Raw genomic sequence first — 22,769 nt, forward strand, 5'->3', positions numbered from 1 at the left:
TTCCACCAATTTTTGCTAGTGCTTTATGTTGCATCTTATATAAAGATTAAACACTACTCGGTTTCCCAGTATACCTTCGCTTTCAATTACTGCCATACCTACCGTCAGATCTATGAACTTACTTGGGAAGACCTAGGTCTGATATACAGTCGATTAATTGCTATTTGTAGCTCATTAATGAACCTCCACAGCTCCAAGATTATTGCACAAGCTAGCCAATAGAGGTCAGCCATAACTAAATACTAGATTGATGGAACAGACAAATTATTTATTAACAGTTTCTTATATAGCGCACACATATTCTGTAGTGCTTTACAGAGAATATTTGAACAATCACATCAGTTCCTGCCCCAGTGAAGCTTACAATCTATATTCCCTACCTCATGTACACGCATACAGACATTCTAGGGTTAATTTTGTTAGGAGCCAATTAACCTACCTGTATATTTTTGGATTGTGAGAGGAAACCGGAGTACCCAGAGGAAACACACGCAAGCACGGGGAGAACATACAAACTCCGAACAGTTAGGGCCATGGTGGGAATCGAACCCATGACCTCAGTGCAGTGAGGCAGTAATGCTAACCATTACACCATCCGTACTGCCCAAATGCAGGTGTAACCAGAGGAGGGGACCACACCAAATAATCAGCAAGGAAAAGGGCTGTTAACAGCACCACTGTATAAAGGAGGTAACTCAATGATGTGCTTTTCCTGTATGTGAATACAGATATAGTGCTCCAGCATCTATGACCATACAAGTACTTTAGTTATCCTACAGTTGCTTTACAGTGTCCTGGCTACAGTACTGTAACTATGGGCCTTACTCTAGTTCACTCTGACAAAATCCTTCTTAGATGGACAAAACCACGTGCACTGCAGGGGGCAGATGTAACATGTGCAGAGAGAATTAGATGGGCAAGTTATTTTGTTTCTGTGCAGGGTAAATACTGGCTGCTTTATTTTTACACTAAACCGCATGCGATTTTATAGGGTGCGATGCCATGCCATTAGCTATACACTTGTATGAAATACAATCAGGTTTAACTGCCCCCCCAACTATCCACGCCACCCTGAAGCGCGGCGAGCGGCAGCGGAACGCGTCCTCCGACCTTTTCATACCCCCACTATCCACGTCAGCGCAGAGTTTATTTTATATAGTGTGGCAAGCGCACAGAGCCACCGAGCCTGAAGCCTGGCGAGCGCATCGAGCCCCGCGGATTACGTTACATGTATTCCGCGTCCGCTCACCACGCTTCGGGCTTGGTGGATCACTGCGCTCGCCACACGCCAATAGATGATGGAAAGGTCCTTCATTCCATATAGCAGCCACCAAAAGGATTGTAATAGATAAAGACTTGTGTGAAAGAAGTTATTTTCGCTGTTCCTAGTCCCCAGCTCATCCAAGTGTAACCCCAACGCTAAGTAATTTGACAAAACAACTGTGAAGAGATAGAGATAGATATACACACACACACACACACACACAGATGGAGCCGGGCTTGTCTTTGCGGGGGATGGTGATGGCGACTCTAGCCGCCATCCCCCGCCACCTGTATCTGCAAAAGGGGATGCGCGCGTCCCCTTCCGACGGCTTCCCCCGGGTCCCCACCGCCTCCCCGCAACCCCCCCCCTAACCCTGTCCATCTCCCTGAAGCGGAGACGGACAGGTTCCCGTCGCACGGAAACTGAGACGCACGCACGTCTCAGTCAGATGGAGAGCCGGGCTGCTGGCGGATCGCCAGCGGTGACAGTCTGGTGATTCGCCAGCAAGAGGGAGGCCGGCTCCATCTGTATACACACACACACACACCAGAGTGGACATATGCTTTATTAATGAAACACACACACACTTTACACGCTACAGCCATATTCTTTCTCGGTTAGATCTGCTGAATATAGTCTAAACAGTCAGTAAAGTGCACAGAGCTAGCAGCATGCTATCACAGCACGGGGACTACCACAAAGTTTTACCAGCGGAATTGAAGCTATATACTGGAAAAAGTACTTCAGGAACTCTGCTCTATCTCTGCTTATAATTCCACTGAAACAAAAAGTAACAGAAAAAATGCTTAAGGTCTTGGGAGGAATAAATAACTGAATTCTTATGCAAACCTTACAGAGCCATAATCAGTAGCAAGCAGATAAACTGTGAAAGACCATTTAAGAATGATGTGAGCTGCAGACGCTTTGGGCAGTATTCAATGAGGCCAATTCGCCATGTTTTATGGCGAATTTGTGCTATTTTCGCGTTGGAAGGTGATTTTTTGTGTCAGAAAGTTAATCACCCTATTCAAGTGATTTTCGTCATGTGTCGCCGTGTAGCAAATCGCCATCTTTTCATGGTGAAGTGGAATGTGAACTTTTAAAATAGAAGTTTTTTTTTTTTTACATTTGGTGTCACAAAAAAAAATCAGGAATTTTATTCTGTGAATGGGCATGTTATGTTTATTCATCTGCTGGCTCTCCCAGGGGGCAGCTTGTGCTGCCTGGGTCCCGGGGAGCCCTCCTCCCCTCCACATATGTTCTGGGGCAGGCGGAGAGACTTACATCTCCCTGCCTGCCGCCGTCCCCCGGTTCCCTGCAGGATGCCGCAGGGGTTAAGATTCGCCTCCAGGGGCAGCGAGCCCCTGCGACGGTGAATATGGGGATAGCGAGGCTCCGGAACACGGCGACTGTGCAGCGAATACTAAACAGGATTCGCTGCATGCCGCGATAATGTTCATTGAATACTGCCGTTAGTGTGCAGATACCCATACACCACTTTAATATTATCAGGGGGGGAACAAAGAGCTGAGGGGCAGGTTTATTTTAAGTGATGTATGAATCCTTTTGGGATCTGCTGTGCTCCGACCTACACTGGCATAGTGCCACCAGCTGAGGCATGTAAATCAGAGTGCTTTGTAGTGGAAGATTACATGTTTTCTGACCTCCAAATCCCCTTTTACACTGTCACGAAAATCAACCTGGATTGGAACCTCAGTGGAAACAGCTCCATGGTTCAGTGAGAGACCAAGCCAGCAGGGAATCAAGAAGAGGGTGTAACATTGGTAGGACCCGTGTTGAATGGCAGTGTAAACAGGTAACCCGAGTCATCTGACTCAAGACCCCTTAACAGCAATGGGAGAGCCATACATCCCAACTGCAGCGTCCTACTGGCAATCGGGAGACTGGGGGACACGGTGCAAGCAGACTCTGCTGCTGTCTGCGCTGCTATGCCAGTGTTCAACGCTTCCCCCCTCATTCTGCTCAATGGTAGAAGTGTTTGTTTTAGTGAGATAGATGCAGTGTAGTTATTGATCTCTTACTCCTGCAACTTTCATTAATCCTTTTAAACTTGTCCAATTTCACATTTTAGATCAATAACAAGCATGGGCCTTGGGGACATGTGTATCCCACTTTTCCATGAGAAAGTAATGTGACAAGGCTTCCATTACAACAGTCAGTCAAATTTGTGGACCCTTTATTAAATGGCAAAGCTTCCATTACAAAAAAAAAATGATAGAAACATTAGCCTTTAGCTACAGAATAAAATACCTTTCAATAAAAGTGCCATTCTGAATCATCCAAACGTCACAGTATGTGCGTGCAATCAGCATGACAGCTATAAGTAACAGATATCCGCTCTGTAACACATAAATGACCGTGTGCTTAGTGACAGATCTACAGCAGACATTGGAAATCCTGAGATACCATCAGAGATGAACAGAGCACCATGAAATACCTACCTCTTTACACAATGTTTTAGGGACTAATATTCTCAAGATGCGACCAATCCGTGAAAAGAAAACCCGGTCCACCACCGCTTTCTCTTTCTTTCCTTCTCGCTGTAAAAAATGTAAAAAAGGGCATAAAAACTAGACACAGGTGGCCTCTCCTTTCATCCTATGGCAACAGAGTAATCATTGTATTAGTATCCCTCTGGACAGCGAGATATCTGCCAGCTGATTCATCGCACTGAAGCTATCACATTACAAGAACCTCACCATTTAGCTGTACAGTGACATACACAACTTAGCACATGTTCCACAAACATTGGAGGTAGTTTAAGAAAAACCTTTAATTGGTCGGTGTTTCCAATCAGGCAACATTTAATGCAAGAATTATTAGTGTTTATTGAACACAGCGAAGTACAGATAATATATGACTTCTATATTGGTCCCCATCAGACAGAAACGGACAGCCTACATTTACCAACATATAAGTGAACATCCAGGCCCCAAAGTTAATAAGCACATTTAGCTATCATGATATTTTTGGCGTGTGGGAGGAAACTTTAGCACTGGGAGGAAAATCATTCAAAAAGAAGGAGAACATGCAAATTCCACAAATATGGGGCCATGACTGGGAAATGAAATAAAGTATTTAGCCCAGTAATAACGTAACCAAAATATTTTTGGGACTAAGATGGAGCACAAAAAAAAATACTAAAATTACTACACTATATTAAATACCAGTAAATACCCGTTCACAAATGCTGCTACATTGTATCCAGGGTTTCTGCACATGAATGTGCATCAACTCAGTATTTCTACATGGCTTAAAACAGTCCACAATCAGGGTCACAAAGCCAAGACCCGGGAATTTGCCGGCTTGCTAGCCCCAGCAAATTCCCGGGTTACATGTCTGCAAGCATCATCACAGAAACGTCATTGTTTGAGCTGTTACAGGGAGACCGGCGCAAGACAAAAAGTTACATTTGGGGTACACTTAGCTTTTATTAACTTCAGTAAACCAAGCGAAAGCGGTGTTCACACGGTGTGATTTTGGCTATCAATTTTGACTATTTGGTTAAATTTGCATAGCAGGTTAGTCAAAATCGTGGCCCCAGTATCACATGGTTAAATAGACTGTGCAGGCAAGTCTATCTTCATTATGTCCCCTGTAAAATGTATTTGGCCTAAGGCTAAATTGCAAGATAGTCTAATTCTAAAGGTGCCCATACATGGTGCAATTGCTAGGTTTGTCGAGATGCACGCTCCCGCACACATCTCATCGCACAGCTCAAAAAGTATGGGCTGCACATACTTTTTGTACTAGATTGCATCTCATTGCATTGCAAAACATATCCGATCTAGTCCAAATTGTAAACAATAATTGTACTGTGTATGGGCACCTTAAAGTAAATCTTAATGGCAGTTAGCCAAAATCGGATAGCCAAAATTGTCCATTAGCCTGGATCTCGCCATGTGTACACACCATAACAGGTTTAAGGTGGAACAGAAGGGAAACATTCCTCTATCAATCCAAAATATATGCTGTATATCCATTCACCTCATTGTTCTTTGATGGCGTCTTTCCACTTTTCTTCCTGCATAAAGACAAACCAGTTTTAAAATGTAAATAAATATAAAAGTACATTTCTTCAACTCAAGAACCATACACACTAGAATACTTTTAAAAGATATGACTAATTTTGGCCCTTCTGTGCTACATCTTTCAAAAAATCAATTAGTGTGTATACTCAATATTGTTATCGATGTGCGCTCCTATTATGTGGAAAGCGGTTTCTGTCAAGCTGGTGGTCTTGGGAATGGACCAAAAGGGTTCTGAAGGGTCAACAACTATCACAGTTTACACTTGGTACGAAAAAGAAAATCTGCAGTAATTCAGAACGGTTTGGATATCTTATATGGTGTAGCAAAATTTCAAAGTGGTGAGTGCCCCTGACTTGAAAATATACAACACATTTTTAAATATACAACACTATATATTTTCTCATGTATTATGTCAAGCTTGTGAAGCTAAAATCTGTTCCTGGTTCTCAATTAAGGGTGTCAATAGCCCAAGGAAGCTTTTTGGGTTATAATATTTACTACTGGTATATTTTTTACTGAAAAGATTTTTTGTTTTTTTACCCACTAGGAGGCGCCTCATACCTTTATTTACCACATATGTTACACGTATTCAGCATATGCACTCTATGCTCCTTCACCTAGTTTCACCCAAACGTGCTACAGAACCTTTAGCCTACTAATGCTATCAGGGTACAGTCCAAAGGATATTACACACTGACATTTGTACAGTTACGTATGCTGGTTTATGTAGTGTTTATGGTTTATAAAAAGAAACATGAACTTCCAACATGGGTTTTGCTATTCTGATGAAGCTTGCTGAACTCAGAAAGGTATCAGCGGTATCTTACTAGTGGTGAGATTTAGTTTATGCAATTTTTCTTTCTACCACCCTATCCAATTAAACACCATATTTCCTGCCCGTAAAAAAAATTGACAAAAAAAAAAATCTATGGAAGTTTTCGGTGGGAAAAATTGATAGTTTAACAGGGTTTCACCTGCATGATGAGTGTCAGCAAATGGGATAGCCCTGTGGGCAGTAATTATCTGCTGTTATAATAGGATACCACCCATTATCTACGTTAAACGCATCTATTTTTAGATATTTTTCCATGCCATGCTTTTTTTTTTTTTTAGAAAAACTTTAATGCACTATACTTGGCAAACACAGAATGAAACATTTACATACCAGACTCTACGGTAACTATATAATGGTTATACACCTAGAGCTAGTGTGGTAGAGGATGGATGGGGTAGTTTATGATTTGTTACTTGCTTAGCATTGTTCACAATCATTGTGGAATATTTATATTCTCCCCATTTAGTTTTACTGTTCTCTCAGTCATAAAAAAAGCAATAGAAGAATAGCATAAATGTAAAGGACCCCATACCCTGAGCTGATTTTGACGAATTGGGCCGTCAAATTGGGTCAGTTGGATGTCCCCTTAGGTCGGACGTGTGGTCCCGTGTGAATCGGACCTGAGTCAGTGGTCCAACCATCCGACCTGGGACCTCCCTCCCGTCGGCAAACCTGTACCTGCGAGCATGTGTCATGTCTCCCACATCACGCTATTTGAGGTCAGACCTCGGGCTCATCAGTGTGATGTCAGCAAAGTTTAGGGCCCCTAGTCACTGAGGCGTGACCACCCCCTTCAGTGCTGGGAGGGGTAGGGGTATAAACTGAGGGTCCTGGTCTCCCAGACACCCGGGTTCGGGTATCAGACACAGGGAGAAGGGACAAATTGTGATGGATCTCATGTGTCCCTGCCCTCTGGGAAGGTCCCAGGTGGCTTGCGGGGTATCGGTGGCCGTACACCGCTGCGACACATAGCAGTGTATGGCCACCTTGAGCTGGGTACACATTCGCTGATATTGTCCATAGGACATGGGTCATAGGGTCAACCATTATAGGTTGATATTCACTATGTCGACACATGAAATAGGTCAACATAAGCATTAGGTTGAAATGGAAAATGTCAACCTGAAAAGGTCGACATGAGTTTTATATGTTGTGTCCGTGTCGACTTAAGTCGACATGGACACCGTATAAGTGTAGTGTGTCCCCTCGCTTCGGGCACACTATTATTTTCTTACTTATGCCCACTAGGATAGTAAAGTATGAAAAACAACCTTAAAAAAAAAAAATACTATGTCGGCATTTTGAGTGTTGAGCGCGCCATTGTCTACCTTCCAACTCGGTCAACCTTAGCTAGATCATGTGTTAAACTAAAGGTGTCCATACACGGTGCATTATGGGCTGCAACGCATCGCATGCAATGTGATCAGAAGGCAGTACAAAAAGTATGTGCAGCATATACTTTTTGTACTGTGCGTTGCCCGAGGTAGCACGCATCGCATGGTGCCATCGCACGGTGTATGGGCACCTTAAGCCATGTTAACCTTTAGTGGCTGACCCAATGCATGTTGACCGAAGGGAACCATATACCCTCCCTGTAACTCGTTCATTGGCAACTACAAAGTTGGCACAGCCAGGCCTTAACCTTCAGCACCAGATTCTTCCTGCTTTGTTGTCAGATCTGTTTGTTATAGCAACACTTGGAATTCCTCCTGAAGTATTCATTTCACATGTTGCTTTGATTACAGATAATGTGCAGCCCCTCTGAAGGTTAGAAGGCTGCATCCCATGCAGCCCCTGAAGTCTATGCAGCAGGTTATCACTATATTATCATTATATTAGAACTTTGTGGGTTTTGTATATGTGCTAATAAGTAAGCAGAGTTGTGTAACGTGTGTGTGTGTGTGTGTGTGTGTGTGTGTCTACTCCAATGCAAATGAAAAGAACAATAAAAAAGGTTTAATTTCTAATCATAGCGTGAATGTACAAGACCAGGAATGCTGGCTTCTGTTTCGAGTGGCTGGGAATACAGGTATATCTTGTTGGATTAATGTGTAAACTCAAGATCCTTGATTAGAATACATAGCAATTTCCCAAATTTATATACACAGGATCGAATGGTATACAGTAACTAGGTCGAGCTTGACGCGCATTAGGCTGAAATGCCTTAGGTCGACACCTGCAAAATGTCGACAGGGATTTAGGTAGACAGGGTCATTAGGTCAACATTGTGAAGGTCGAAAGTCAAAAGGTCGACATGGGTTTCTTTGAGCCGACAGGCGGTATTTCATGCCTTACCATCCACTAGGGCATTGAAGGAGAATAGAGTAGTGACCCGAAGCATGACGAGCGCAACGAGCCATGCGAGGGGGCCCCCGTGCACCAATACAGTGCACTGATACAGTCGACTGTGCTGACATTCAGGTAAAAACCCATGTCGACATTTTGACGGTCCACCTTCCCAACATCGACCTAATGCTTTTCATGTATCGACCTTCAGTGGTAGACCTAATGATCCACATACGACTGAATAAGGCCAATAAAGTAACACAGCTTTACCATAGTTTAGATTGAGTTATATATTTTAGAACAAGTCTAACATACAACAGTAGATCCCAAACTAGATGCCTTTGAAGGAGAGCCACTGCCTGTTGGTCTCGGAGGAAATCAAATTATTTATGGTCAATGTGAGAGGCAAAACCAGTGCTGGTGACTGCCAATCATAAACCATTGGACCAACAGAACTGCAATCTTGTCCACAATTACAGAACTATGGTTCAAGTTCAGAACATGGGACCCCCTGAGGTAGCTTGCCTAAACTGCTTCAGAACATCACTAAACTTGTTCAGAACGTTGAGACATGTACATCCGCCTAGCAGCACTCCCAATGGGTCACTATTCTCCATGGTGGTCCACATGGATAATAGCAGCAGTAACCAAGGGGTGCCCATGTTCTGAAATTGTGCCCATAAGTGAATCTATGGATGACAGGTAAGCCCAATATATAGTACTTCATTTAATCATTATTCTGATTTTCTATAAGGTAGAGTGATTCAAGAAATCCAGTCCTGACCATTTGTCTGTATGAAAAAAAAAAAAAAAAAAAAAAAACAGAAAAGTTGGCCTGTGAATGTGTCTCTGTTACAGAGTGACAGGGCCTTGAACATTTACTGGCCTGTGGTCACCCGGACCAAATAAAACCATGGTGAAGAAGTCCGGAGTCAGTGTGTGCTTCCACTACACAACATCTTTATCCCAATAGTGACAATGGGACCATCTGAGAATGCAGTCAATGGCACACTACAATTCACTAGGCCTACATTGTATATCGGACTTCAGAGGTGCACAGTCTACCATATACGTAGTGCATACCAACTGATCTTGCACAAGAGCCTGTGACCCAACATCATATTTTAAGAAAGGGTAGGTGCTGGCCATGTAGTGAAGGGGACCGATTAGCACATATATTACATACATGACCATAATTTTGTTTATATGTGCTGAATGGTTTCCCGGTGATGGGCATCACTGAATTGAGAGATATCCGAAAATCAGCATGTGTCAGCCACTCCCAAGCCCGCCTCTGGCCTTGCATTAGCTACTGTCACAGGAGTATGCGGTGGACTTAAGAGTGCGTCAAGCATGATAACTCCTAAGCGCTGCATGATGTCAACTGTATTCAGCACTGTCATTACCCTTGGAAACCATCCAGCACATACATGATCAAATTATATGCGCTAAGCACCCCACCCCTGCAATACTTGGTTGGTGCCGCAGCTGTATTTAAGTGACTCGACCCTTGAGAGTGGCACCCGCAGAGCCAGACCCTCTACTATTAAGCCTGTTGTGCTTCTACTCATCTCATAGAGGAATCATTTTTGGCTTACAAAAACTTCTCCAGACCAGAGAACCTAACCAGGGCATCCATGCCCAGGAAAGCCTGAGCCTCTGATGAGTGAATCCTGACATATTTCTGCATAATCAAATATAGTGTTCCAGCTAAGCTTCTTCTGCACGGTGCTGCACCCTGCCCATTTTTGACATTTCTAAATGTGCCCTGCCCTTCTGTGCTAACATGCCACTGAGGACTATTACTATCAGTAACATACGCGTATTATCCGCGGCTGTTGGCTCTTCCAGCTTCCCCCACTGCACTGACTCGTGGCTGAACTGGGACTGTAAGCAGAGTGTCATAAGACCTGGTGTGCCGAGAAGAGATGTTTAGTGCGACTAGTGTAGGAGGATACACTTGTTTGCCGGCGCAAGGATGCCACCAGGACTGAAAAGCTACTTACAGCATTTCACTATAATTGACACTTACCAGCACACTGGTGAAATACAGTAGCATTTTTGCCATGTCAAGTCATTGTTGATCTCTAATACCCATCCAACCTTTACTCTTACTACAGATATAAAATGACTTTATGGGAGAGCTCATATAGTACAAAGTACACTATGAGGAAACTACTTGCTGTTTGTGTACATAGAAGAAAAAAAAAAAGAAAAAGCCCTATATAATTATTATCCAACGAATCCCAGCCATTCAAAATGATGGATAACAAGAAAGGGTACTTTTTTAGTTTCACGGCGGCAGCTCTACGCTACACTGACAACGGAGCCTAAGCTATGTTGTAGCGTAGCAGGCACCGCCATGAAACTGCACTGGGAGCAGGGTGGTGGGTGGCAGAGGGAGCAGGGTGGTGGGTGCTTAGTTTTATACTTACCGATCCCCGCGGGCGACTGTCATGGGTAACAGGCAGTAGCTTTCAGTCCCCCTCCTCCGGCAGTCACTCCTCAGCGCCAGCAATGTACATAATTCAGCGCATTGCCGCTGGGGGAGCATCACATGGTTTCCCTGCTCCACCAGCGGCACTACGCTAATTACGTACATTGTGTGCTGCCAGTGCCAGAGGAGGGGGACTGAATGATGGCGCCAGGGAGTGACTGCCGGAGGAGGGGGACCCATAGGTGGATCGCGGGGACCCAGTGGATGGGCCGGAGGAGAGTAAGTATGATGCACAGCACACACATTTCCCCCACTATCCACATCGGCGTGGAGTTGATTCTATAAAGTGTGGCGAGCGTAGTGAGCCCTGTGAGGGGACAAGGATATGCATCCCCTCGCGAGCCTCACCACATTTTATAAAGTCAACTCCACACCGACGTGGATAGTGGGGGTATGACGTGGATAGTGGGGGTATTATCCATTGTTTAGTTTCAGGGCTACAGAAGCAGTTACCTAATTTGCGTAGAGACCAACAAAATACAGTAAACTGTATAGAGCGCTAATCAAGGCTGTTTATCTCAATATGAGCTGCTGCAACAGGGGTTAGTCAGACCCATTAATAGAGTACAAAAAAAAGAGGGGGGTATGCAGCGCTCTTTTAATGATTCAATCAAATTATAATGCACAACACATTTATTATAAAAATGACAAATAAAAACACTTAATATAGGTAATTAAAAGAGAATTATAGCATGTACACCTGTCTGCGGATAATTGGAAAATAACCTGCTCTGGTTACTCAAATAGTCCCGGCACTTGTTGGAGAAAGAAGATAGGAGTCCAATTGGATAATAATAACAGATCAGACAGGTCCCTGGAAACACACCAACGCGTTTCGCTGTCACTTCAAGGACCGCTTTTTCAAGGTGAAAAAGCGGTCCTTGAAGTGACAGCGAAACGCGTTGGTGGTTTCCAGAGACCTGTCTGATCTGTTATTATTACACTGCTTAATCATCTGGACTTGCACTTTATTGCCATATTTGGGAATTTATCCCTCAAGCACCATTGCACTTTAGAGAGGATCCCTACTCCATCTTGGTCCTCACAGACTGGGACACCTCCAGAGAACTATATGAAGACTTATAATTGGAGCACCATTTCCTATATCAATACAGCTGCACCTTAGAGAGGATCCCCAAAGCTACCAAGTCCCCCCCACAGGACTGGTACACCTCCAGCAGCAAACAAAGGATTATAAATTGGAATCCTATCTTCTTTATCCAACAAGTGCCGGGACTATTTGAGTGACCAGAGCAGGTTATTTTCCAATTATCCACAGACAGGTCTACATGCTATAATTCTCTTTTAATTACCTATATTAAGTGTTTTTATCTGTCATTTTTATAATAAGTGTTGTGCATTATAATTTGATTGCATCATTAAAAGAGCGCTGCATACTCCCCTCTTTTTTCTGTACGTAGTTTACGTAGGCAGCATAGTGCTGTATTGGTATTCTCAATACAGCACTACGTAAACTACGTAACTGCCGCCGTGAAACTAAACAAGTACCCAAGAAAGTAATGTCTGCAACGGCGGCTGTGTACAGCCAAACTATTAAATTGCCCCATCTGGCACCATCTAGTGGCCACCAGCACCCAACAAATTTGCCCCTATAGAGGCTTTATTATATCCAAACCCATGGAATCCAATTCATAATGTCATACCTCCCAACTTTTGGCTGTATGTAGTCAGGACCTGCGATCCGGAAAAGGGGGCGGAGCATCAGTGATGATGGATGTGACCTCTGGTATAGGGGGCATGGCCTCATACCATGATCCCCATTTTCACCATTTTCAGGGGCGTTCCCAGCACTCCAATGGTAACCAGGCAGCTCCTGGCCCTTCCCTGCACTGAAAAAATACCGTGCAACCTCTTTAAGGATCATGGCTGCTCTGCAGAGCAGCATCAATCTTCACCTCCACCCAACTGCCCTACAACCGTGGGACATTGTCACCGGCAGGATTGACAGCGGGACAGTCTCCAAATAGCAGGACTGTCCCACTGTAGTCTTGTCTGAGGGACAAGTCAGACCGGTTTTCCCTTAAGCTCCACAGGAGGACTCCTTCGGACTTGATGTGCAATTTTTTACATGCGATTTATCGAAAAGAACTCCCAGTGAGCTGCCAGGGAAGTTCAAGGGTAATCGGATCCCATACACAGAAGGTAGTAAAATGCACCCACGATATGCCGCGGATGATACGATACATCATACGTGCTACTTGCATGATCTGCAGGTTCTGATCTGATGTGCATGGGAATTTCCACCAGATGTCATAAACCTCCAATTTGGCCTGATCCTACGGAACTGGATGCAATCGGACCTGTGTATGTAGGCCTTTAGTGTTAGGCAAAGGAATATATTGGGTTTAGACTGCTGGAAGGAAGGGTTGGGGGGGGGGGGATAAGTATACTTATCTGACCCATCGGAATTCCCTCCTTTAGGGATGCTGGCGTCTGTATTTTGAACACCATCATCTCCACCGCTGGTCATCAGTATTCATTCTTTTGCAAAATTACACAGTTCTCATTTTTTATTCTTATACATTATGATATTACCAGCCAAGCAGAAATAAAACAATCTCTCCTTCTTAGAGGAGGTCTAAAGTTTACTGGACAATGTTATAATTTCTGGGAAGTTAACACATGTCAACTTTCAATGAATTGGCTTCTATGGTCTATTCCACTCATTGTCTACTTTGTAAACCTGCAGGTTCTAGGTCTCTTACACTGGGGACACGTGACAACTACTGTATGTGTATAGGTGGCTGATTTAACGAGACATTGGTGGCCTCTGCCCAAAATATATTAGGCACGTTTAGATGCAGGCTGTCAGCCGCCAGGTTGTCCCTGATGTGCAGAACTGCAAGAGACGACCCCAATGTTGGTGGGTGGCAACACACAATTATGTGTACGATATTTTGCTCAGAGCAATCTCAAGTGTACCCAGCATTAGATTTGTTTTGCAAATTAAAAAATCAGGCAACATGCCAGGATTTAACCATAAAGTGGCAAAAACCACGCAAATAGAATGTAAAACAAAGGTCATAATCACTGGAACTACACATTAACCAGGAACATAGCACCGTGTAGAACACCACGCCTTGCAGTGACTCACACATTTCAGATGTAGCCAGCTTGACAATGACTTGCATATCCCACACACCTGATGGAACTGCAATATGAACATTACATGTTTCCATAAAACCTTTCACCATTAGTAAAGTAAAAACAATGCAGCTGCATTGTAGAATCATCACTGGTAACATATAATATACTGTATATTACCATTTCATAGGTTGTTAGCATACATATTGCCAGAAATATGAACCTGCCACCAACATTGTTCTTGCATTGCATTTGTTTTACATAACTTATTTACCTTTGAAACCCCCCCCCCCTTTAATTTGTAAACTGCTGTGTGCGGCACGGCTTCCTGGCCGCGTGGGGTTTCGCCGCCCGGCAGGAGCGTGTGAAATAGCCCTTACGCTCTAACACAGGCTTTCCCAACCACGGTCCTCAAGGCACATCAACAGTGCAGGTTTTAGTGATATCCAGGCTTCAGCACAGATAGTATCTGAGGGATTCTGATTAAACCAAGTCACCTGTAGTCAAGCCTGGATATCTAGAAAACCTGCACTGTTGGGGTACCTTGAGAGGGGGGGGGGGGGGGGGGAGTTGGCTGGACTGGTTTGGAGAAGCCTTGTGCCCCAGAGTGTTAAAGACCTGCTCAACAGAGGTGGCTTCAAAGTTGGTGGGCAGGTTCATATTTGTGGCCAAATATATGCTAGTAAAATGTTAATTAAATATAAAAAAGGTAAAAAGCAAAATTATATGTAGTGCCAATATTAGGATAATTACCTATGGAAAACTGTGGTAACAATTGTACAGTGCACCTGAAACCCCCGTTTTGCACGAAACTATGAATCTCAGCAAGGAAGCACCTCTCATTACAGTCAGTGTGTAGTCTATAGCCATGCTCACCTTTAATAAATAAAAAAAATACTTGCGTATGCACTTTTAACAAAAATCACTATAGAGTCTATAAAAAGAACCTTGGTAATTACATATTTTTCGGCTTCTTTTTTTTCCTTTAAACAGGATTAAAGCAAGTATTCCCAATACCAGTGATTTTCAACTACACTAGTGTGCCCTGAGCTGTTCTCAAGTGTGCCCCCAGATCTAGAGATGCCCAAACCAGTTAACAGCCACCATCAGTTCAACTGTTATTGACTGGTCTCTTCTTTTTATGTAAACTGCCAATGTATTTTATTTTTGTTACCTGTGGGGACCAGTGTGATAGTTTTTTTATATGGGGGCCAATAGGTTTTTGTTTTTTTTCCTGTGGGGGCCAATGTGTTTTGTCCTGTGGGGATCTCATGGTGTGCCTTGGCAATTATAAAATCTTATTTAGTGTGCCGCAAGGTAAAAAGGTTGAAAATCACTGCCCTATACCATGGACACCAGTTATATGGCACAGGACAGAGTGAGTAGAGGAGCTTTGGAAAGTCCCCTTAAGCTCTATTTACAGGGTGACATCCCTCCCCCTTTACCCACTCTACCATCACATTACATACTGATTGTCTGTGCCTGTCAGTTATCATTATTTTCCTCCAGCGAGATTTTCAAAAGGAGATTATAATATGTAGGAGGACAACTACTACTACTACTACTACTACTAATAATATATATTTTTTTAAATAAAACACTAGAATATAAATGCCTTAAAAAGATATTTAACTGGCACTTAAGAAAAAAAAACAGGTGGTATTGCAACTGTATGAAAATAACTACAACTCATCAATGCAATACATGTAAAGGAGAATGCACACTAAATATTTTCTTTTGGGTGAATTATATTTAGACTATAACCCAAACATTTAGGGGACAGGTCAAATAAATGGTGGTACCCTTGATAGGAGTGCACAGCAGAAGTACTTCTGCTCTGCTGCAATTATCTGTAATGCATTCCGCCACCACACTATTGTGGATAATTAATAGATTTAGAAATGAACAATTTGATGCACAGCTAGGTGCACAGTCCATTCTGAAAATGGATCTTGCAGTCCAATAATGCATGCTTGATAGCATTGGGAAGCCTGCATCTCATGGGCAACTCAGTCCACATGTAACTGAAGGGGCGCAACTTGGTGGTAACAGGCATTTGCTTGTAGGCTGCTTAACAAGGGCTTGGCAACATAACTCTAGGCCAGGCATTCCCAGCCACGGTCCTCAAGGCACACCAACAGTGCAGGTTTTAGTGATATCCAGGATTCAGCACAGATGGTTTAATCAGAATCACTCAGATACTAATTAAGTCACCTGTGCTCAAGCCTGGATATCTACAAAACCTGCACTGTTGGTGTGCCTTGAGGACCGTGGTTGGGAATGCCCGCTCTAGGCTATGCAGAGTTTTGGAATACGTTTTTTGAACCAAGAAGAAAGAGGATCCGGTCGACTGTCACTAGGTTGACCACTACTGGTCAACAGGCAAAAGGTTAACACACGAAAAGACAACAGGCTTTAGGTTGACATTGACAAAAGGTCAACATCAAAATGGGTTAAAAACTCAGGAGACCTTTTTCCCGTGTTGACTAACGGCCGTCGTCCATTTTCACATGTGGACTTTTTTTTTTGTGTCAAACTAGCACCCATTGGCCTTTTTTCATGTGTGGACCTAATGCCCATCGACTTAATGATCCACACTGATCCCTAATGAAGCCAGTACAAGTAGGCACCGATAATGATGACTGTAATAAAAGATCTGATGGGGGCGAAGTGGACGCTTTAAATATTTGCCCGTATATTTGTGTAGTGGCAAAATATTCATTGGGCAGACAATTGGTGGTATTTAATGCTGCCAGCGGGGGGGGGGGATTTGCGGAGAGCATGGCTTGTTTTCGGCGAGGATCGGCGAAAACAAGCCATCCTCGCTGTCTAACCCCCTTGCCGACTACTCGCTGTATTCAATGTTCTGGAAAAATCCTTGCCGTCCTCGGAATGGCGAGGTTCTCCACAAATGAAGCGGCTGCACTTGCAGTTTCCACCTCGCTGAAAAGAACCAGCAAGGTGTAAACGGCGAGTGAATGGGGCGCCATTGAATACTCTGATGGTGAGCTATCGGCAATGTTCGCCGTATAGCTCGCTGTCAGAGGCTTGCTGGCACCATTGAATATACCCCAATGTGAAGGCAATTACAGGTGTCTTGTGTTCAACTATACATAAAGCCTGAGGTCGACTGTTACAATGCTTCGATCCCAATTGTACCCATTACATGTAGTATCTTTTAATGTTGCTAATCTAATGCAAAAATAATGTATGCCAGTGTGTATGAGGCTCTCTCTCATACCTGCTGTGGTCCAATGTGCTCTCCTAGGTATTACAAAAGTGAGCTTTTATCATATAAGCAGGGTGGTCCATTTATGACAAGCTGCCAACTGGAACAAGACTGCCGGGCTACTGTACTTTGACCAATGTAGAAGTTGGGGACAGGACTGAGTGGATCACTGGAACAGATAAGTATGTATATGTACTCACTGAAATTTACAGATCCGGATGACACAGCTACTGCAAATATCTCAAAGAGTTAAGTCATTCTAACCTTTGCTGTAGAAACATCATGCAACATCGGCAAAACACACCTACACCTAGTTAATAATATAGGACATTGAACGGTCTTAAAAGACATGAAGATAAAAAAAATATGAATAAAAAAAAAAAAAAAAAAAATCACACTTGATAAGAACTTTCAAAGGTACTCTTTACCTAGCACGGCGCCCACGATGTCCATCGCGGTCATCGGGGGTAAAAAATCGTGGGCATCGCGGCCATCGCATGCACTAAAAAAACGGGTGCGACGCGATGCCCGCGATTTCCCATAGGGATCAATGTTAAAAGTGTGTTCGGACGCGATTTTACTGTTCAATGCCCGCGATTTTTCCATAGGAAACAATGTTAAATGGGCCACAGAGCCCTAATAGTCCCCCTGAACTCTGAAATGGCCCCAACAATTGTTAACGCCACCCCACGATCAACGTGAACCCGAAGCGTAGTGAGCGCAGCGAGCCCGCGAGGGGCGGCGGTGCGCGTCCTCCGACCTTTTCATACCCCCACTATCCACGTCGGCGTGGAGTTGAGAATAGAATAGTGTGGCGAGCGCAGCGAGCCTGAAGCGTGGCGAGCCCCGCGAGGGTCCGCGGATACCTGTGAAGCCCGCGAAGGGACGCGTTTACCTGTGAAGGTATCCGCGTCCCCTCGCCACGCTTCGGGCTCGGTGGCTCGCTGCGCTCGCCACACTATTCTATTCTCAACTCCACGCCGACGTGGATAGTGGGGGTATGAAAAGGTCGGAGGACGCGTACCGCCGCCCCTCGGGGGCTCGCTGCGCTCGCCACGCTTCGGGTTCACGTTGATCGTGGGGTGGCGTTAACAATTGTGGGGGCCATTTCAGACTTCAGGGGGACTATTTGGGCTCTGTGGCCCATTTAACATTGTTTCCTATGGAAAAATCGCGGGCATTGAGGCATTGAACAGTAAAATCGCGTCCAATCACACTTTTAACATTGTTCCCTATGGGAAATCGCGGGCATCGCGTCGCACCCGTTTTTTAGTGCATTTGATGGCCGCGATGGGCGCCGTGCTAGGTAAAGAGTACCCTTTCAAATGAATGAGACACAATGAAAGCGGATTGGTGGGTGGTACACTGACTTCATGCATCCCAGTAATTTATTCTAATAAGAAATCTCATACAAAAAGTAAAGAATATACTGCCATGTCGACCTAGTGTAGACCCCTGTCGACCTTCCAGTATGTCGACCTAATGACTTGACTATTTTTAGGTCAACCAACTGACCGTATCCATCTTTAATAGTGAAGATTCTTGGTCCAGGTGCAATAAGTTTTAAAATGGATAGTGATAAACAATCGGCTACCATCTGTATTTTTTAAATCCCAGTCTGTAGAATGACATTTAGGAGCGGATTGGCTGGCTGTTTATCACTCTCATTTTATCACTTTTTGAAGCTTAATACATCTGGCCCAATGTTAGATATGTCCAATAATAAAGTATATATTTTAAAACTCTAAAGGTCCATACACACAGGGCTTGAGCTGTCATTTGAGCAGCTTTAAGCTCAAAAGCCACCTAGTGTGTATGGGCCAACGATGACGAGCGCTCCCGTATCATCGTTGGCCCAGCAGACGAGCGATGGGGAAGATGGCTTTCCCTAGCATCTTGCTAGGGAAAGCCATCCACCCTTGTGAAAATCACCTGCAAGGAAGAGAAATCGTCCAGTGTGTACGCACGATTAATGAACACACTTGTTTGCGGTAGGCTGAATGGGTTCAAATCTAACACTTGTCTTATATTAAAACAAGCACATGTTTTATACAAATGTGCATTCAGCCAACATTCTTATGTTGACAGACTCCTCACATGGTAATCTGTATTGTTTTATGAATCCTCATCCATTCCCCTCACCGCATCATAATACCACCAAATGCAGCCTCACTTATATCATTACACATGTGGATAGGCCAGGCCCTCCTGAAATACTATGTGATGCTGCAACCATTCCAATGAGCCAATTGGCTAGCTTGTCATATATATGAAAAATGGACTTTACACATCAGGAAACAAAGGAGTGGGATGGAACAAACATCCCGGTGCATGGTATGCAGGCAGGCAGGCAGAAGACTGATAGCAGCATCCTAAACTCTTCCCCTCACCTCAGCGGCCTAACCCTAACAAGCTCATCAGACTTAGTGTTCATTCTAGCACCCACTATCTTTGAAGACTCACACAGTTCCTCTCCCCTGTCTGGGGTGTTGCTGTCTGCTGTGGTGTTTTCTAGCACAGGTCTGGTTTGCATATCAGTGTTGATATACAGACCACACTATGCTAGAAGCACTACAGCAGACAGCGACACCCCAGGCAGGGAAAAGGAACTGCGTGAATCTTCAAAGATAGTGGGTGCTAGAATGAACACTAAGACTTATGCTTGGGATGCTGACAGCCGGGATTCCGGTGCCAGCATTATACGCAGTGTAGGAGTTCCAGCAGCGGTCTTCTGACCAGTGTCGGTATTCCGACTGCTGGCATCCCAAATGATGGTACACCAAACATGTAGTGTTCATTCTAGCACCCGCCATCTTTGAAAACCCATGCAGTTCCTGTTCCCTGCATGGGGTGTCGCTGTCTGCTGTGGTGTTTCTAGCACAGGTCTGGTTTGCATATCAGTGCTGATTTACAGACCACACTGTGCTAGAAGCACTACAGCAGACAGCGACACCCCATGCAGGGAAGAGGAACTGCATTGGTTTTTAAAGATGGCGAGGGCTAGAATGAACACTAACATGCTCCTCCAGCATAGCCTTTAACTGGAAATGAAAGGTCTACCTCCAGAAAATTAACTCCTTCCCTAAGAAAGAGGAAGGCGGGGTTTCAGATCACGATCAACTACACTGTACAAATCAACAGCTTACTTTTAAGGCCCCAAAACACTACAGCAATTTGGACAAATGTCACCAGTTTCTGACAGATCGGGTGTGTATGACATCCAATCGGATATGACAAGGGGTAGTACGTCCTGAGATTACAAGGCAAACCCTCCGTTTCCGCCAGCCAGACCAAACACAATTGCATGTATTTTATTCCTCATAGTAGAGGCTTTGTCCTATTCTCCTGCACTGTGTTGGGAATTCTACAGTCTAAAGCTGCTTAAACTATTTTTTTATTTTATTTTTTTCAAATTAAAAGTACCAGCACCCACAACTGCAATCGTTAGATATGAACCATGAAGGTGCAGGAAAAAAAATGAAAGTTCATTGTTAGGGCAGTTTTCAATGCTTTTTACGAGCTATGACAGCGAGCAGTGCTGACTGCTTGCCACCACAGCTCGTGGGTCAGTACTCAACTGACCCCCTGCGCATACTGTTTCCACCAAGCTGGGTTTTTTACAGCGACGTGGAAACGGTGTGTGTGGCCCCTAAAACAGCGAGGCTCGTGGCTAAATGCAGTGGGCTCCCTGCATTAGCCGTGAGCCTCGCTGTTTGGGGGAATCCTCGCTGTCCTCTGACATCGAGGATAACCCCCGGAACTTTGAATGTGGTGAGCAGTCGATGTGGGGGTTTAACGGCAAGGAACGCTTGTTTTCGGCGACCCTTGCCGTTTAACCCAATCACCGGCCGCATTGAATACAGCCCTTAGACTATAGTACACTGCAAGTAAAGTATACAGACCGCAGAAGCGCCTTTCACATGTATATAGTCACAGGCTCTGCAGCAATCTGCACATTTCTATACAGAAAATCCACAAACTTATGTTATAGGAGGTAAAAAGAAGCAAGATAAAAAGGGAGGGGGACTAAGGCAGAATAATCCACTAGGGAGGGCTATACCTATCCTGATAATAACAAAACAGTTTGAGACTCCCATTAAGTACCAGAAATATTTTGGATTTCCAATGGGACACACTAGGTAAATACAATAGGTACGATTAAGCTTTGTGAGTAAAGCAAAAAACTGGGCAAAACCATGTCGCACTGCAATGGGGCGGACGTAGCATGTTCAGAGAGTTAGATTTGGGTAGGTTTTAGTTATTCTGTGCAGGGTCAATACTGGCTGCTTTATTTTTACACTGCAATTTAGACACCAGCAGCTTCCTGGGAGGCTACGGTGCGATTTGGCACTTGATGCATCAATTTTTACATGCAATAAATCACATGCAATTTATCGCATGTAAAGACTCCTGGGGAACTGCAGGAGAACTCAAAAGAATGCGTGGCTGCTGAAGAGCACCCGAGATGTGCCGCTGATGGGTCCGATTCAACTTATGTTCTGCAGGTCCAACGTGCATGGGACTGCACATTGGAACGGATTTCATACACATGCAATTTCAGACCATTTCTCATCTCTATTTGCAGAATTCAGGTGAAATTGGGAGATCTATTGAAGATGCGATGTTGCTATGGGCAACCAATCAGTTTCTATTATCTTCTAAAAGGTACTACATAAATAAGTAGATTCTGATTGGTTGCTATGGGCAACAGCCAATCTTCTTAGTAAATAAACCCTACAGAAAGTGTGTGTGTGTGTGTGTATATATATATATATATATATATATATATATATATATTTTTTTTTTTTATTATGTTTCATATGCACAATATAGCCTGAAGCAGGGACGCGCATTGCTGTCGCTATAGCCCCTAAGCACACAACGATGTTGGGGCATTTTCTAAGCGACTTTGCCAAACTAAGCAAAGTCACTTAGAAAATGCCTTAATATTGGCATGTGTGTAGCCCTATAAAGTTTATGTACTCACTGATCCCCCACAATACAAAGTAGTCACTGTCTCAGCAGCACTCAAAAAAATTGGGATTTCTGAATATTGGATTCTCAGATATGAAAGAAAGACTCAACTGGCAATAGTGGTAGCTCTGGCATTAGCCAATATATAATAAACTATAGTAAACACTGAATGGCTAGTTTGCATTTAATGGAAATGATAAAATGTAGATTTTGCAGATTAAAAACAATAATAATTCCAAAAGAAGTCTTAAAGTTCAATAATAAAATAATGGATTGCCAGTCTTAGGATACACATAAGCTGACATTTAGAGGATATATATCTTTATATATTCTCTGCCTATATGCTATTGTTGCAGGTGACTGTTCGATGCACATACATCAGGACATTGTACATTACATAAGAACTGCAACTTGTAAAATACGGTTACCCAACATTTGATACTGTGGTGACACTGAAGGGACTGGCCGCTCTCAGACAATGCCATGATATTTGCCATGTAGCTACAAGAAGCCCATCTGCAATACAC

At 43.8% G+C, this 22,769-nt stretch overlaps 1 protein-coding gene across 1 annotated transcript in view; it reads right to left on the reverse strand.

Moving 5' to 3' along the window:
• Positions 1-22,769, reverse strand: part of ABCD3 (ATP binding cassette subfamily D member 3) — a 54,378-nt gene that overhangs the window by 27,846 nt on the left and 3,763 nt on the right. Inside the window, exons 2-4 of the mRNA XM_083157067.1 lie at positions 5,273-5,309; positions 3,727-3,825; positions 3,536-3,624 (exon numbers count right to left, since the gene is read on the reverse strand). Of these exons, the coding sequence (XP_083013193.1) occupies positions 3,536-3,624; positions 3,727-3,825; positions 5,273-5,309 (225 nt within the window). The remainder of the gene's footprint in view (positions 1-3,535; positions 3,625-3,726; positions 3,826-5,272; positions 5,310-22,769) is intronic.

Source organism: Crinia signifera, chromosome 8 (assembly GCF_055691185.1).
Source record: "Crinia signifera chromosome 8, ASM5569118v1, whole genome shotgun sequence".
Classification (NCBI taxonomy): domain Eukaryota; kingdom Metazoa; phylum Chordata; class Amphibia; order Anura; family Myobatrachidae; genus Crinia; species Crinia signifera.